Here is a 17,908-nt window from a genome sequence, read left to right as displayed (position 1 = left end):
TGTTTTTCCACCATATCGCGTCATTTTTCTAATCCTGTTCTCAACCATTTTCGACACGTTTTACCATCACTACGCTGTTCTTCGTATATGCCTAGCAGCGATGTTATTCCATTTTTCTTTTGTTGTTTCTTTATAATAAATTATAATAAATCAATTTGTTGAGTGGTTTGTTGACAGCAATGGTTGATAGTCGATACGCGTGATGAAAATTTTTGTACGTTTTGGTGTTAGTAGTGGCAGCCCCGAAAATTTTGTTAGTTGTTTATGATTGCAGTTATAGTCGCTTGTTAGAAATGATAGTGCATATACTTTGTTATAGTGATCTTATATGAAATTCTTATACAACACTGACTTATTGCCGTTTTACCGCCACAATTGTTTTCCTTCTCGAATTTCAAGTACAAATTTTACGTCATAAATAAATTCTCTTCACATAAATGTCAGATCTTTCTTAGAAATTAGCCTTCGCTAGTTATTATTATTATTATTTTTTTTTTTTTTTTGATTGAGCAAATTTCTTAAATTGCAGGAAAGCATGTTTCGTATAATACGAAAAATCCCAGATTTCGATTTGTTAGTAAATGATACGAGGATCAATTTCACAAAGAATCTCTACGCTATGATTTTCAAAATAATACCAGAACCTTTTAATGAAATTTTCATTTTTCGTGAAATTGGTCCAAAAGGGGTTAGTCAAAAATTCCAGAAGGGGTGAAAAACGAAGGCAATAAATTTCGATAAAAATTCTCAGGGCTCCTTACATTTCTCTCTGCCTCTTTCACATTCTCTCGTTTTACAAATAACAATTATGTACAATATAAATCGTATTATTCCACGGATGAGAACAGAAAAAAAAGATGGCGGAGAATATCGTTGCCGTCGACGTTATTCTAAAACCCAGAAAAATAATGCATCAAACTACCATAACAAAGTATAATCATTTAACTTTATTTATAATAATCTTCAGCTTATAAGCTTCCTCCGTTTCTTCATTTCTCATCGTTTTTCTACAGCTTCCAATAAATTAGAACGACTCTCTCTCTCTCTCTCCGTTTCGCGATTAATAACAAGAACCTTCCTCACTGTGGCACTCTTACACTCTCGTTCTCGCTCTCTTACACTCATACTCTCGCTTTCTCTCGCAGGGCCGAACGTTGCCTCCAATAAGAAAATACCGTATCTCAACCGTCTGTCGGCTAATTACGAACATGGACTGTACAGAGTCGTTTCACATCTCACGTACAAGTATCAAGTTACGAATTCATGGTGACTGATTGCCTCCAACTGAACACGTGGTGTTCATGGTGGAGGTTAGAATGACACACCGGGCGCTTTCTTACTAGAACTTCAATTTCCCTGATAAACGAAGTTTATGGTTAGAAAGATAATGGAGATTGCAATTATCCTCCACTGTTCCTTTGTTTTTTACTTGCAACAAATGTGGTCTATGAAACTGTTATTTATATATTTTTCGATTTTTCAGATCTGACAGACTTCATAGATTTATAAATTTCTAGACTTTCACGATATAATCTAAATTTAACAATTTTTAGATTCTGCAGATTTTCAGATTGCACATTTTTCCATTGCACAGATTTTAAGACTTTCTTAAGGAACATTCTCCTTATTAATATACACTAACGTTATTTAAAAAAAAAATCTGTGAAAAATTAAAAGTCAATGCCAATATTACCATACAATAAACCTACCTACTTCTGCTACTTAGCAAAATTGCGTATTTTTTAAAAACCCAGTGCACAATCACTTTACTAATTACTAATTGCTATACGATAGCAATTATTACCAATTATTTTCCTAATTTGAAAAATCCATTATTCAAATTACAGTGATTTCCAATGAATAATCGAATAAAACCTTGACATAATTTCTCAACTCATTCCTTCCATCAGTCACCGTGATTACGATCCAAAATCAGGAATATTCTACAACCATCTACATATGTATAGGGACAGGCAAAAGGGACACCTAGGAGGAGAAACGGACAGATCAGGGTGCTCGGTTGGATAAACAGACAGACAAGAGAGATTGCGGCACGATGCGCATACATATGGTACATAATCAGCGTGTGTAATCTTTCTAGTGTAGGGTGTATGTGTGTCTCTGTATGTGTGCCGTGTGCGCGCGCATACGTGCTGGTGTGGAGTATAAGTGTGGCTCGACACATTTAAAAGGAGTATTATAGTTTGTCCCTTAAAAAACACAGAAACTCGAGTCTACGCTTGGCAGTATCATGAACAAATCGTTCGCTCGTACATCGTCAGAAAACTCGAGCGAACGCGCTATATAATATATAGATGTATGTAACGTAATATATACATATATATTTTTTGCATTTTTCATTATCTCGTTTTCGTTAATCGCTTATAATATCTCTAGATGTCGCCAAATGACGCGCGCGGTAGTAGTAGTGTGTCTCCCCTTTGTTCTTAATCCTCCAATTTTTCTCCACTCTGTCATGACTACTTTGTTGAATCATTTTGCAGCAGCGTTCGAGAAAAACGACAACTACGACACATTCAGACAATGAGAAATCGACGTCGACGGTTAACGCCCTTGGCAGTGATCGTAGAATTGCATCTAGTTTTTCTTTCGTTCAAAGTGTTCTGTTTGTGTGTGTGTGTGTGTGTGTGTGTGTATGTGTGTACGCGTGTATGTGTGTACGCGTGTATGTGCACGGTTTTGTTGCTCTGTATGTGTGCGTACCTGTGTGTGTCCTCTCTTCTTCGCTCGTCGCCCCTCCACTCATACTCCCTTGCATTCTGACTCTTTTATTCTATCTTTCTCTCTTTTCACTTCTCAGCTCGCACTTACACACGGAGTAACGTGTGACCGGTTTCTGATTCGCCGAAGGATGCGGTTCACCTTGATTCCCGCCCGATCTTTTTACGTCAAACACGTCCGGCTGAGAGAAAACGTCGCCTAAGGCGAGATGCATATCTCAACGCCGCCATCTGACGGTCGCCGCGCGAACTTCACAGGCGCCGTGTCGGGAATCATGGCGAAGATTCTTCGCGCAACGGGGAAGACCCTCGGGGATTCGAGGGTGACTCTAGACGCTACAAACGAAAGAGTGTCGATGACGACCTGCCGTCGACGGTCCGTGACGATTTTTCTGCGCTCCAAGGTACAGGGATCTCCATTCTGAGAATCTAATTTCCGCCATGCCGTTCTCCCATCTAGCAAACTGATCACCACACATTTCGTTTATTGCACGATTTTCGCTTTGGTATTGAACCAGGAGTCCAAAGAGCAATTATTGTCTCCGATTGTGAATGGTCAAGCTCTGAAATTTTAACGGTATTATCTGTTAGGATACTTTCTTTGCTTTCTCTGTTGAAAGCAATCAAGTTCCATGAAAGAAGAGTCTGAAAAATTCTTGAGATACGGTTGGTAGCTAAGTATGTTCCATTAACCTGTTCACCAAGTCTTTTAAAGCTGGAAGATTAAAGGTATAAACGTAACCCAAACCACTATTCTGAATAAACATACTATTTTTACAAAGATACCGAATTATATTTAAAAAAAAAATTTAGAGATATATAATTGAGGACCATACATAGCAAAAAAAAAAAAAAATCAAAATAGAAGATTAGATAAAGACATTATATCCAAAAAAATCCTCGATTAACAGGTTAAAAACAAACTATAACGAGCAAGGTTCGATAAATGGCAACGGACAACGCGTAATATAACTCCAACAATGGCAGAACCTGAGCCAACAAAAGCTCATAGCAAGAAACAAGTAACATAGTCTGGTCAAAGCTTGATCATTCTAATCGAAGTTGATCCCAATTCTCAACTAAACATCAGTCTACATACATACGACACTTATGTATGAGAGAACGACTTTACAAATCTTCAGCAATGGCGATTTAACTCAGTGAAACATCTTTGCAGAGTCTCCACTGATAATCAGAAGGGAGTAGATTTTACAAGCTGTCGCAGTACGCTTAAATGTTAACTCTGTAAGGACTCTAGAGTCCGAACGAACGTGTTAATTCATCATCGACTCGTGGATTCTCAAACACGCTTGTTACCACGAGTCAATGACTGTTAGCTACTTTACAGATGTATACAATAGGCAATGTCATCGTACTTCAAGAAAATCCTTCTGTTCCCATCACATTCTCACTTTATAGCAGAAACGGCGATGTCTAAAACCACTTGGTGTTTTTTCGTGATACAACAAATGCGGTGTATAGGTGTGTGCAAATGTGTCTGGTGTTTCTATACAAGGCCCCTCAGCCTCTACTCATTGCTGGAGCCACTTGTTCTTCAAGATTTCCTCATCCAATTATACCGATAGACCGTGATCCTTTTGTTCCCAAATTTGGTAACCAATTGGTCATTTTCAGATCCAATCAAATATCCAAATTTCGCTCGCAGCAATGGTCTGAGTCATTGACCGAGTTCCTAAAGGTGTCATCTCATTGATTTTGAAGAACAATGTGAATTACTTCAATGTAGAAACAACAATCACATTGGTGGGCGATGGTGACGATGGTTTGGATATCTTTCTTCTCAGCTTCCAGTAGCTCTGTCTCGCATTTAGCCAGCACTAGGTTCTTTCCACGCTGTTCTGCGGTGTGGCAGTGTATGCCTTACGGCATTAATTTGTAGATCTTTCATCGTAGATTCGATGGGACGTGTCGATTGTCCCTGTCCGTGTCAGTTCGATCTGAGGCAACAAGGATGTTGTAACCTAATGGACGTGACGATTGGTGGTGATTATTAGGTCACGTAACTAGTCCCGAGTATCGAACATGAAACCCTCCTCGAGCCCCAAATCGACCAGATCGGAGAAAAACGATATTACCTCGATATAGTAACGTGCCACTTGTATTTTTCGCATCGTTCAACATATAATTGTATAATAGTAAAACACTGTGTCTCTAAGATGTTTCTATTTTTGCTCTAGACGATGTACTAGTAAGTCTTCCTCGTGTCCTTCTATATGTATCCAGTCTCATTTTTCTCGCCATCCTTTTATCCAGATGTTCGTCGCCAAACGTAAATCGCCTGTCAAGTTCGATCGCCTGTTCTTCTTTTCTTCTAGACTCGACAAAATTTTGCACGCACGTTATTTATCTTTTTTTTCGCTTTTTTTTTCTTTTTGGTTTGCTCATTTAACTTACTACGAAATTACAACTGCGTACGATCAGTTAATAGCATAGAGTTACAGTGTTACAACATTGAGAATCTTAGTGTACAGTGTGGCTCACATTGGTGTCTGTGTGCATGCGCTGTGTCTTTTCAAATTTACCGATTCTCCTGTGAAACCAAGTGCGTGCGCGCGTGTACGTGGTGTGTACGTGTGTCTGTCACTCTCGGTTCGAGTATGAGCCAGCTGAATGTCCTCTGATAGGGATTATTCCCAGTGCTACTTCATCCAGCCTCCTTCAGCAATCAAAGTGTGTTTTTATGCTAGCATTGTATGTCCCAGGGTCTGGCTAGGCTGTTGTAGACCCAACGTGTCGAAGCGTATCGTCACCCCCTTAAACCAAATTCCGTCTCCAGCTGATCTGGCGCGACCCTGTTCCATGTTTCTCCTTTAGAAAGATCCTTTTTTTCCCAATTTCTGTCAGTTTCTCGCGAAATCAGCTCTCACCCTTTTCTATTCAATGTTTTTGTTCATTTACTCCCTCACCCTTACATGCTGATCTTTCTCTCCGTCTAAACGCAATTTAATTATCCCATCTCAGTCACTCCCTCTCTTTCGCTCTTGACTCTCTCACTCTAACTTTCTCTCCCACGTTTGCACAAGATTTACTTAATATTTTGCTTGATTTTGTTGATTTTTTCATCTTTTTTTTATTAAAAAATTAAAACGGACGGTTAAATTTCATATTTTCGTTTTGTCGGTGAGCCGATGTCCGCTGCTGAAGGCACAAGGCTTTGCACTTGAACTCGGTCACCTAGCCTAGCTTCACTGACTTACTACGACCTACTACCAACTAGCCTCGCTTACTTTTACTTTACTTAACATCCTACATTGCTACTACGCATTTTTTAATTCTCTCTTCCTTCCTTTCCTTCCCCTTTCCCTTGCCAGTTCACGAAAAAGAAAACCCGGACGCGCGCAAATGCCAAGCCTCGTCTTCTGAATATATACCTATTCGTCGCGGAAAAAATTGTTTCCACCATCATCACTCAACGATCAACTTTTCAACCACTACTCTCTCCTCGAACTTCTCTTTCCACGTATAAACAATGTACATGCTAGCAATATATTATTATGCTATGTGTTGTGATATAGACTCTATGGTATCATTATGTATAATCGTATGGTTTGTTATTATTTTTCATTATCATCATCATCATCATTATTTTTGTTTCTTCGTTACATCGCACTCGATTCGTGTGTCGGCCGGGCCAGGTCGCTGCTCAACAGCCGGCCGGGGCCTACCTCGTCTCTCTCTACCCTTATTTGCTCGCACGAAAATACAAGGAGTGCGATTGTATTCTATCATCAATCGTTTATCATCGTGATTATCTCGTAGTGATCAGTCACATTCTCAGCCGAAAATTGCACACGCATACAATTAAACACACACTCTCTCTCACATTCTTGTCTCTTAGCTCCTCTGGTTACACTCGTACTCGCTTGGTTGCTCTTACAACGCGCCCGCTTCTTTACCTTATTACAATTACACATTATACATTTACATATCGATTCCGGGGGTAGCCAGGTAGAGGATATAGTAATAACATAACTGTAGGTAGCTCCTTATTACAGTCTCTGTACTGTCTCTACATATCACAGCCTGGGTGCCTCGCCACTGCCTTCTTCTTCCTGACTTTTTGTATTATGTATCATCCTCCGCATCTAGCTCCAACTAGCACTGCCGAAATTAGCTCTCCTGCAGCCCTCACGAGGCCGGTGCAGAGCGTAGAGAAGGTGAGAAGCGAATTCTGAACGATCCGGTGCTACTCAAAGACGCCGGCGGTCTATTACTCAGGCAGTGGCATGGTGGTGCACTAGTACAGGAGGTTCTCCACGTCCACGTTCCACGTCTGTCGATGATGCTGTGCTCTGTCAGCTTCATCACTCCGGACGCTGCGCGGACTCGCGATGAAACAACAACGGTGTTAGCCGACGGGGATCGGCTACGGGGGAACTAGGGTGTCACGTCCCAGATCTCAGCGAGGAAAACTGGCAGCTTTTTGTTCTTGAACTTCAAACTGAAGCACATCTCGCTGTTCTGGTTGCCGAGGGTCCGCAGTTCGGTCAACACCGACAGAAGCTTCGCGAAGATCGTGCCGGACTTCGGCCTGCGTCTGTTGTCGACGTAAGCCTTCAACGCCTCCAAGTAGATCTCTTGGATCTTCTCGACTTTCCAGCCTTCCAGCAGGTTCGGTCTCTCTGTAAGAAAATAGGGGGATTCTTTTCTTTGTAGGTTGGGCCCATATTCGTGAACGTTGATGAGGCTGATGTTAGGTTAGTTGTGTTTGCGTGAGTATTAGTCCGAAGATGTCCCTAATGATCCTGTGTATTGTATAAATAATTGACTGAATTCTTCGTGAATTGATGATGTTTGACAATGTTTGATCGAAGTAACGAGAAATTTGTCCAGATCCAAGATTCGGGTGGTCAGGAATTGATTGTATACGTACCTGAGAATATGACAATGGCAGTCAACAACGCGTATTCGGCATTATTCACTTTCATGGCGTACATCTGCCGGCAGAAGTGTAACAAATCCTCAATCGTCTCGCCCATGCCTGCCACGTTGTAACTGTCCCTGGTATAAGGCTGGTTGTTGGCGAATATTATGCTGTCCGTCTGCACGTCGTACTTCCTCGCCATTCGAAGCATCATCACCTCGCTGGAACAGGCCTTCAGCAGGGCCATCTGATCCTCTCGCATCAACTCGTCGAAGCCAGGTAGCCTCTTCGAGAACTCAACGATCAACTGTACCGTCAGGATCGTGATCTCGGTGATGTGCCTGAATTTATAGTCACTGATGTCTTCTCCTTCTGAGGGCTGATTCTGGAACAAAACAGGTATAATTATAGCGTTAAGTTCATCGTCCTTTTCTTTTTTACGACTTTCTTTGAGAATCTTTCTTTTCACATATTTAAAGACTATATTAGAGACTACCGAATGATAGCTTTCATTTAATTTCTTATCCTTAATTCTCCATCAGCAACTATAACAGTTTACACTTAACAAGTTATTTTTTCATCTACTCAGATGTGATTTGCAGCATTTTCACCGTGTCTACTTACAGTGATCCTCTTGAGATCCTCTTCACTGGGTTGTTCGTACTCGTTCTGGAAATACACGAGCCTGTGTATCAGCTCCTCTTGCTCCGGGCTGATCGGCTTCACGTAGCCATAGGGGCTGACCGGCGTTAGAATGCCGCTGCTACCAGACGTGGACAACGACTCTGCTTCTGCTGGTTCAATCTTCACTCCCATCTGATCGTTGCGTATCCCACTGCCTGGGGAACCGTTCATCGTTGTACTGTTCGGCTTGTCCTTCTCCTGGAACAAAACGTTCCATTCCTGATTGATCCTGAACTACACAGATATCTCTCTATTAGAATGTTGAATATGTAGTGGCCTATTTTGAAAATGTGTAGAAACGTGTACCCTTTCATCCTTAATGGCTTAATATCGTTTGACGATGAACTGTCAACAGCTTACCTTCTGTGCTTTCTTTTCCTTGCGCTTGACAGCACATTGGTATTCAGGCACGACACACTCAGGCCTCATACCCACTGTCAGACACTTCTTCAGTCTGCATTCCTGACATTTGCGCCGCATGTACATATCGATCTCGCAATTGTTCCCGTATTTACACTGGTATACCGCGTTCTTGGTGATGCTGCGCCGGAAGAAGCCTTTACAGCCCTCGCAGGTCAGTGCGTTGTAGTGATAACCGGAGGCACGGTCACCACAGACCAGGCACAGTTCCTCCTGCTGCCTCGGGGTCGGTCCTTTCTTCTTCCTGGCGTCACAGCCGTCGCTGCCGCCACCTCCACCGCCCCCTCCGCCTCCTCCACCTCCGCCACCACTGCTTCCATAACCGTTCAAAGAGCCAGGCTGCGACAGCTCGTCCCTACCTGCAAACAGATATTGCAAACTAAATCAGAAACTGTTCCTTGCTAGAATCTAGAGTTATGATCGAAGAATAATTTGAACGACCAAAGATCGTTATGAAAATGCTGGTTCTCATTAAAAAATTCCGCTTTCTCATTAGGATTTCAGTTCCAATGTGGGTTGTTGTAAAATTACTGGTTCTTTTATATATCAGTTGAGTAAGAGTTTATTTGGTCACATGTTACATATTGGTCGCTAATACCCAAAAATATTGGCTACTAGGGGTAATACGATGCCCCTGTTGTCCTAAATTCCATCAGTAACCCGATCTCCTCTGCGTTCCATAAATAGGTGAGTCTCCAAGTAGTTCCCATGAACGTCTTAGATATTCAATTTCTAATTGCTTGGCAACATTCTGATTAATCTTCATTCGCTAATCAGAAATCATTAGAATCTAGAAGAATCTTAGAAGAATGAAGTTTCTCAAATAAAAGCAGATTCTTGGAAAAATATTATCCCCTCCGGAAACTAGGGAACGTAACAGTGTGTTCGTAAAAAATACTACGAAACACGAAATATTATTGTATTCTCAAAATATTATTTTATCCTAACCTCACATGATCCTAACCTTTAAAAAATCTCATTTACCGATCAAAGATTTGCAATGGGCCTAGACTAAGACTCGAACAAGCCAAAAATCGAAGATGTTTCTCGATTTGAACAAACTCGATGGAAACTTTTGCGACTGTGAAGTGATTTGATCCATCGACGACGAGTTCCTCGCGAGGTTTCCGGTGATTACTTGGCGCGCTACGCCGCGGCTGGTGCACGCGTGTAACGCCCGTGACTCGTTCGGCCGCGAGCAAGCGGGTTCCAGTAACCTACGTGGCGACATCGCCTCTATTACCTCCTTTATCCGTGAAACTTGTCGAATGGAACGCCGCGCGGTAGAAGTCACGGTCGGTGAAAGTACGCGGTGCGCTCTGCACGCACGCGCCTTCCTCTAGCGAGGCGGAATCGAGCGCCGCGTGGCTTTTGCCTCAACGGGAACTCGATTTACAGTGCCACTAATAGAACAAGTATAATAGTACCATGATAATTATTCTTCGAGAAGTAAAATATACAATTATTGTTGAATAATTTGGTACCATGACCAAAGTTGGATTCTGATCAATACCATGAGTTGTAGCGTAAGTTGGAAGTATGCAACATTCGGAGACCAGAGTATTTAATTTTTTATTCATGCTATGGATAATTTTAGTGGAAGTAATTTAATTCTGCTTAAAATACCGTTTCTAATGAATTATTGTGTCTAACAGCGCGGCCGAATCGAAGAGGACATTTCATAGAAGCAGTCAGAATAGTTTGAGTCACTAGACCACATTTTATTCCTTTTTGTGGTTATCCACAGTGGTCACAAATTTTTATCTATTTCTTGTCTAACGCTTCTAAGTCTGTGCGTTTTAAAACACATGAAACAGGCTGAAGAATTTACAGAGATTCTATTAAGAATTTAAAACACGAAATCACTAATTACGTAATATAATTATTATAAAGTAACATGACATTCTAATCTCAGACTAAATACCAGACTCAATGATATATTGAAAATGAAATATTGAATATTATATCGAACGATTGAAGCTGCATTTTTTCTTCCTGAATCTCTTTTTAAAGTAACTGAGTTGTTCATCGATCGAGAGACCGAGAAAGGAGATGTCGCTTCGATTTTCTCCTGTTGCGAAAAGCGAACGTGTTCTCTCTCCTTCTTACTGATTCTGCGACGAGAAGCTTGGAGACGGGTTCCTCAGATCATCCGGAAGTACTGATCGGCGTGAAAACATCCGCCTGGAACACTGAGACACTGACCGGGCTAGGTGGTCACTCGGTTATTACCCCTTCTTCATCGTCCTCTCATCTCAACTCGCAATCTTTTCGCTGCCGATATCTTCATTTCTCCTCTTCTTTTCATCTTTTTGCTTTCTTCCAGACTTTCTTTCTCTTCTCATAAATTTCCTGCCTTTCACACGAGTTTCTGCCTTTGGGGAACATTTTCTGACACTTTTCCGCGCGATACAATATTCTGGTTCGTTAATTCTTAATATCTAAACGGGCTGTGCTTCAAAGTTTCGTATCTTTCGAAAAGGTTACTAAATCAGGAGGTATTAAGGATACTTTAGATTTGAATTTTTTAGCAATTTCCTGTAAGATACGACATTTCGATTCATACATTCTGGAAATTTAACTAGAGTGCTGGAAGGTTTCGTATCTTTCGAAACAAAGTTACTAGATCGTACCTACGCGTCAACTAGACTTTCCAGATATTGGATAATATTAAAAACTCCTAACTTATAATATCTATAGCAATTTTACTATAAATATTCGCTACAAATGGATAACGTTAGTTCCCTTTCGTTTTACACTAGGAATATACCGTTGCAACATTTTAATTAGTATGTCTGAATGGGGGAACTGTCATTAATCAAATCAAAAATGTTCATCTGAAAATGTCTAGTTTATCATGAAGTTGGTACAGTTCTTACGGTTTCCAGAACGTCTGAAAAATGATTCGCTGGTAATAAATCGGTGAAACTTGGCGAGAGAAGTTCGAGGCAATCCTCTAGGAACTAGATCCAGAGATCTGGACGCACCGGAGAAACTGCAGGCTAATAAATTACCGGTATGACCTGACACTGGCACAAAACTGATACCAACGTCTGGTTTGTGTACATATTAGCAAGTAGCACATAACGATTCTATGTAGAGCGAGCAGGCTTCTCGTTTCAGTGCCCCAAACAGGTTTCCTCGCTACTTAACACTGGTTCGCTGTTGCTGGTATTCTTGATAGTTTCTTCCTCCACGGTGTTGTCAAAATATAATTCAACGTTGGTTCAATTTAATCGACACTTGTACCAGGATTCAGTGGAAAATGAAAATATCCCTAGATTTTCGAACAATACCTTGCAGACTAAATTTCATTCGATATTCGTCTACGAATTAATTAAGAATGGAGTAATTAATATATTTAAGAATCACTCGAGAAGATGTGGTTGCTAAATTTGTTAGATATAGATCTTCGTAACGAGCTACCAAAGTAGAAGTTATTTTACTCGTAGTAAGTTATTCTTATGAACTATATCTTTATATCACTGTTACAGATCTAGTAAAAAATAATGGAGTTATAAAACTTCTTTGGATCTAACGAAAATCTACTATTTTTTTTAATTAATCTCCTAATAACAAGATTTCTTAACCTTAAACCTTAGAATATTCATTAAAAACTGATTTACTTTTTAGGTTAGAATCACTTCGAAAGATCAGTTAATAAAACATTAGAACTTGAAATATTTAAAGTATACGAAAAAATATGCGAGAATTTTTATAGAGAGACAGCTTTCTTGCTGCTGACCTTGACACTGACTTCTTTCCACCAAGCCTGTATATTTATAGAGTGCAAGATGGGGAATTTAGAGAGCGAGGAAGAGTCTGGAATTTCTCGGTGTGACTAAACAGTTTGAGAGTTCGTATGGCAATGACTTTTTGGTCGTTTCCTGAATATAAAACAAAACGTCGATCCCTATTTAAAATTCCCTATACCTCCTATATTTCTTACGTTTCCCCTTGGAATTTCGATAAATTCGAAGATTTGTATGAAGTAGTTTGAAACTCGTTTAGAATTTGAATGATGAACAAAATTTGATGAAACTCGGAGTTCGTTTATTTGGTAATACCAAACGTTCTAGATTCCTTCCTAGAATTCCTAAACAGAGTTTCGAAGACCCTGAAGCTCCTACGTGCCACAGCGACTTGATCATACATGCAGTGGCACAGTGAACTCATCTAGAAGTTTATTTCAAACTTGTAACGCGAAATTGCTTTTCGAAATTCTTCGTTTGCCGGACGAAAATTGGGAAGTGTTTGCTATATGAAATTCCCTAGAATCTCAGCAATAACTGGTATTAAAGTCTATTCGATATTACGTTTATTATTAAAATTCTAATTTTTATTTATTACGGCGAATATTTTGTTAAATATTTCTCTAGAGAAGTTGTTGAGTGGTCGAGAAGTTTGAAACGATAAATATAGATAACTAGGATTAATCTCAAATATTTTCCAAAAATAATTTTTAAATAAGTAAGAAGTTTAAAAGTTTGCAACTATGGAGAAACTTAATCATGATTAAATCACTTTCTACTGTAGGATGCTTATAAAGTATAACATGTAGTGGAAACTGCACAGTTTACGATGAAGTAGATCTCATAAGCTACAGTATCTACCAGACTGAATACAGTTAACATTGAACGTTCACGTTAGAGCGCAAATGTACCATAGAAATTGCCATCGACCTATCTATTACACAATCTTTGAGGACCTTGACTACAGAAAGCTATCTTTGCAATGATCAAATTTCGAATCAATCTCAAAAGAAGAAATTTCCAGAAAGATTAGCAACAAGCTTTTCATTATCTTAAAAACTGTAAAACCTGCAAACATTGAGATCAAGGAACCCCAATTATAATCATCACCAATTTGCCCATTATCCGCCCAGAACAAATCTGTCCAAAAAAGAGAAAAGAAAACATAAATGAAGAACAATTCTACCCAGAGAACATAAATTAACAACTGATCTGTCCGCAACTAGCTAAAAATCCAGTGTCCAAAAATCACACCTAACCTCAATCCAGATATAGGTAAACCTAATAAACAACAGGAAACCCGTCCGTAACTTACTGCAGAATCTAGGGGACGTCAAGCAGAAGTTACTCATCACAAAGGATAAATTTACCCAGAAATAAGCTTAAAATTTAACTTAATTAACTTCAAAAGTTAATTGTCAAAGACTTTCCTATACGTTAAACAGAAACAAATTCAGTAAATGCCCAAGAAAGCTGAATCATAGTGGGTTTCTTCAGAATCCAGAGGACGTCAGCTCAATATTACCTAAATAGAAACCAAATCTGTCCCAGAATACCTAAAAATTCAATCTCTTCTATATAGCAAACACAAACAGACAGAGTAAAGGACAGATAAAATCCAAATGGAGTCGGCTTCCTCTTTGGGGGACGGGGGGACGGGGGGCACACACAGATGGCATACAGATAGATCTGCCGAAAAATACGTAAAAAGCCAATGTCCAAATACCATCTAAAACGTTAGACATAGGCAAACACAGTAGATGACCAAGGAAACCCGATCGTAGTCGGTTTCTCCAGAATCTAGGGGACACAGAGCAAGTGTACTCGGTTCGACATAGCCGCTATACGACGTGGCTTGCCTTCTATACTCTACGCAGCAAGGTTTCCGTGCTGGTTAGTAGCTCTCTCACGGCGGAGCAGTGAGCGGCCTTGACTCTGGCTGGATGCCTGGCTGTGTAACCGCGCAGGTACCTCTTTTACACGCGCGCACGTTCCTCTGCACGCGTCCTTCTCGATCCTGCTAGCTTGCCTAACAGACAACGAGTGTTCGCCTCTCTCCTTCTCTCAACCAGCCAGCTTCCTCTCTTCCCTCTCCTCTGCCCCTCTTCCTCGTTCTCTTCTTCGTCAACTCCTCCTTCCTCTTTCCCTCTCGTCTCTCCTTTCGCCTGCTCGCGTCTCAACCGATCCGCGCTGTCGCTCTTGCCAACAGAGGAAAGCTAAAACGGGCCAGTGAGCACTGCTTGTTGCAGCTGAGCCTCGCTTCCTCCCAGCCATCCACGAGGAAAGGAGAACGACGAGACCGTGCTGGGATTGAGTTCCTTCTCGTTCACTGACAGCCCAGAACACGCCGATTCATTGCGGTTTTTGGCCGTTTCCGATTCACACCGAGCCTCTACGACGGGCTTTGGCCAGGTTAGACGAACGAATTGCGCTGACGGCATTGTTGTTTGGCTTTAGGAATTTTCAGGGCTCACATACCACGGAGACGAGTAAGGAGAACAGGGATTCCTTTATTTGGTAAACGGGAGGATTTTCGAAGAGAATTTTTTGTTTGTTAGAGTTATCTTCTCTTTATTGGAATTTGTAGGGCTTATGCTAGGATAGTGTGGAGACAGGTAAAAAGTAAAATTCCGAAACTGTCTTTTACGTGATTCGACAAAGTTTCATTTTTCAAAGTTTCAATTTGAAATTGCAGAATAATACAAAAGAATAGAGAACAACATACGCAGGCCTTGTAACTTTAGAACCATTAAGTCTCAGGTTGGCGATTAATCATCGCTAATTTTCATCGATTAGAATTGTAAATTTTTTTACAAAAAAATGTTCGCAAGGCGAAGAAGCTAATTAGGTTAACTGTTTCGTAAATTAACTTCTTTTCCCAGTTGTGAGTTTGTGGCGAGCGTTTATGAACAGACTTTTACGTAATATTTCTCTTTCATTACGATTTTTAGTCGTTCTCCGTATTCTTACGTTTGTTATGTAGAACCGATATTAGGTTAGATAAGGTTAGGTTGCTTCATTCTGTGGAACACAGAAATATGAGAGATGTATAGGAAGATCGAGTACGAAGTGACTACGACGCTAGGACAAGATGGACGACTAGCGGCACATCGCTCTAACGCCGCTGACTATCATTCAGGTCTCTGCGAAATCCGGTCGTAGCACGCGAACACAAAACGCGTCTCTCTCTCCTCGGCTTCTCTTTCATTCCCGTCACATTTCACGGGTACTGCGTTTCTTTTCCACGTTAAAATTCATCGCGCGCACCAGGGGGACGCGACTTCAGCGTCCTAGCGAATTTTATGGCTAATAATATCAGACGAATTATGAAATTTGCGTGTTATGCTACTCTTATTAGATTACGTTTTCTCAGAATACTCCACATTCGAATTAATTCTTTTGTCAGCGTTCATATTTCTGTCGAGATGAAAGGATATTCTTTTATTCCGATTTTCACATGTTACCTTTATTTTTGTGTTTGTTGTGCATGTAGAATTAATATCAGGTTAAATTAGCCTTTGGGTTATGTTACTGAGAATATGATAGATTCGAATTTATATGTATCTTTCGTGAGCATTCATTTTTATATAATTTCTCTCTTTACTGCGGTTCCTACACGTCTTTTTTCACTTTTGTTATGAATGTGGTGTTAGTATTAGGTTAGTTTAGTTTAGGTTAGGTTAGGTTAGATTTGTTTAAACTAAAATATGGCGTAGACTATAGATATGTTTCACTTTCCATCTTCTTAAAATTCTAAACGTGCCAAATAAATCAATAAATGTATAAGTTATTTAAAAAAAATATCGTCTCGAAAGGGCTAGAAATGGTGGTTTGAGCCACTCCTAACCTGACACGTTGCAAAATCAGCAGAAGCAGGAGTGCATGCGGCCTTGCCCTACCCTCGAGTCCCTTTAAATGGCGGCACCCATCTCTGTTTCCATTCTGCATGACATATACACGCGCATGTAACTAATAGATGTCATATCCGGTCACGGTATACGATCTGATAAGATCTGGGAACAAAAGGAAAAGACAAGACCAACACGCGACGACCATCCTCGTAATCCCAAGATAAACATGGGTGCAGTTGCACGGAAAAAATATTCCATTGCTCTCTCTATTACAATCATAATCATATCTTTCTCTGTTAGTTATATACAGGGCCATTCAGAAAAAGCCATTTAGCAACTTAAACATTGTGAAATAAAGAATAACGATGGATGTCTATGTATTTATGCGAATACATTCCTAATTCTTCGTAGAAATTTTATAGATCTACGACCATGCATTTTGGGAATTGGAATAATTTTTGGAAAATCACGAAATGGTAAAAGTAAGCATTATTTTTTGAAATTCTTCACGATTTGCCATTTTTGTATTCGTTAAATGGATTTATTGATGCCGTGCGTTTGTTTCTGAAGGATTAAACGTTAATCACATAGCCAGTTGATAAAATCACAAAATTAACAAACGATAAACGATTTTCCTCAAATTTACCAAAAATGCCACCAATCTTAATTTGGTCTAAAATTGGAGATAAATTTAGGAGGTTCAGGTTAGGATGTATTGTGCAAAGTCTATTGTTTTGCCTGTGTAGGTTGGAAAAAGTCGAGATGGAAGACCAGAGAGACAACAGGGGAGGGCAGAAAGCGCGCACAGGAAATCCATGAATCACCGACGACGAATTTATTTTCGTTGGAATGATCCTACGCAACCGTGGACGACTTCGAAGGCCTCGAAAACTCATTTCGTATTCCCGGTGGGCCGCTCAGCATGTTGAAACTTCAGCCACAGGACCTTAATCTGCTTCGTCTTCCCAGATTCCGTCGAAAATACTCGTTCCACCAACTCTGGTTTCCGCTTTCGAAATTTCGTTTATTTTCACACTAATTTCTCCATACCGCTCAAATTCAATGGTATCCTGAGGTCATCCCACTCGCTTAATTAAGTTTTCGACCAAAAACAACGCCCCCTTTTGTTCACAAAGATATATACAAAATGAAATTTTGTAGGTTAGATAAAAAGTCATTCTATAGCGTTTCTATGCGACGTAATTCTTTGCGCAAAATTGAATCAAAAGCGTGGAATGAGCTTTCTTTGTACGGCGCCGTTATGGGCCAAGTCGACTTTAAAGTTTCTGGGCTACGTCGCTGAGCGCCAAGCGCCACGATTTTCAAAATCGATTTTCTTGAAAAGGAAACGCGCTAGGAAAGTATTATCCTGTGTTCCCGTTGCAATTTTTCACCTTCAATTTGTTTCATTCCAATCCATTGCCTCCACGAAAGTAACACGTAGTTTAATGTAAAAATGAATCGGACCAACTCGCAGCTACTGTAAGAAATCATAACAACTAATCGTCCCTCGATAAAAATGTCCATTTGACTCTCACCAGGAGAATCAGTAGAGTCAGAAAGCGGCCGATATCG

General features: G+C 40.3%; 1 protein-coding gene across 4 annotated transcripts in view; it reads right to left on the bottom strand.

The window, feature by feature from the left end:
- Positions 1-732: 732 nt before the first annotated feature.
- Positions 733-17,908, bottom strand: part of LOC122576599 (ecdysone receptor) — a 150,244-nt gene continuing 133,068 nt past the window's right edge. For 3 of the 4 annotated variants that reach the window (XM_043747160.1, XM_043747161.1, XM_043747163.1), the window contains 4 exons: positions 8,671-9,089; positions 8,251-8,508; positions 7,636-8,011; positions 733-7,384 (listed from right to left, as the gene is read on the bottom strand). In XM_043747160.1, the coding sequence (XP_043603095.1) occupies positions 7,140-7,384; positions 7,636-8,011; positions 8,251-8,508; positions 8,671-9,089 (1,298 nt within the window). In that variant the 3' untranslated portion in view covers positions 733-7,139. The remainder of the gene's footprint in view (positions 7,385-7,635; positions 8,012-8,250; positions 8,509-8,670; positions 9,090-17,908) is intronic. The other variant, XM_043747162.1, reaches the window with a different exon arrangement.

Source organism: Bombus pyrosoma, linkage group LG16, assembly GCF_014825855.1.
Source record: "Bombus pyrosoma isolate SC7728 linkage group LG16, ASM1482585v1, whole genome shotgun sequence".
NCBI classification, from domain to species: Eukaryota; Metazoa; Arthropoda; class Insecta; order Hymenoptera; family Apidae; genus Bombus; species Bombus pyrosoma.
The sequence above is the reverse complement of the archived record's forward strand: the minus strand, read 5'-3'. Positions and strand labels throughout refer to the sequence as shown.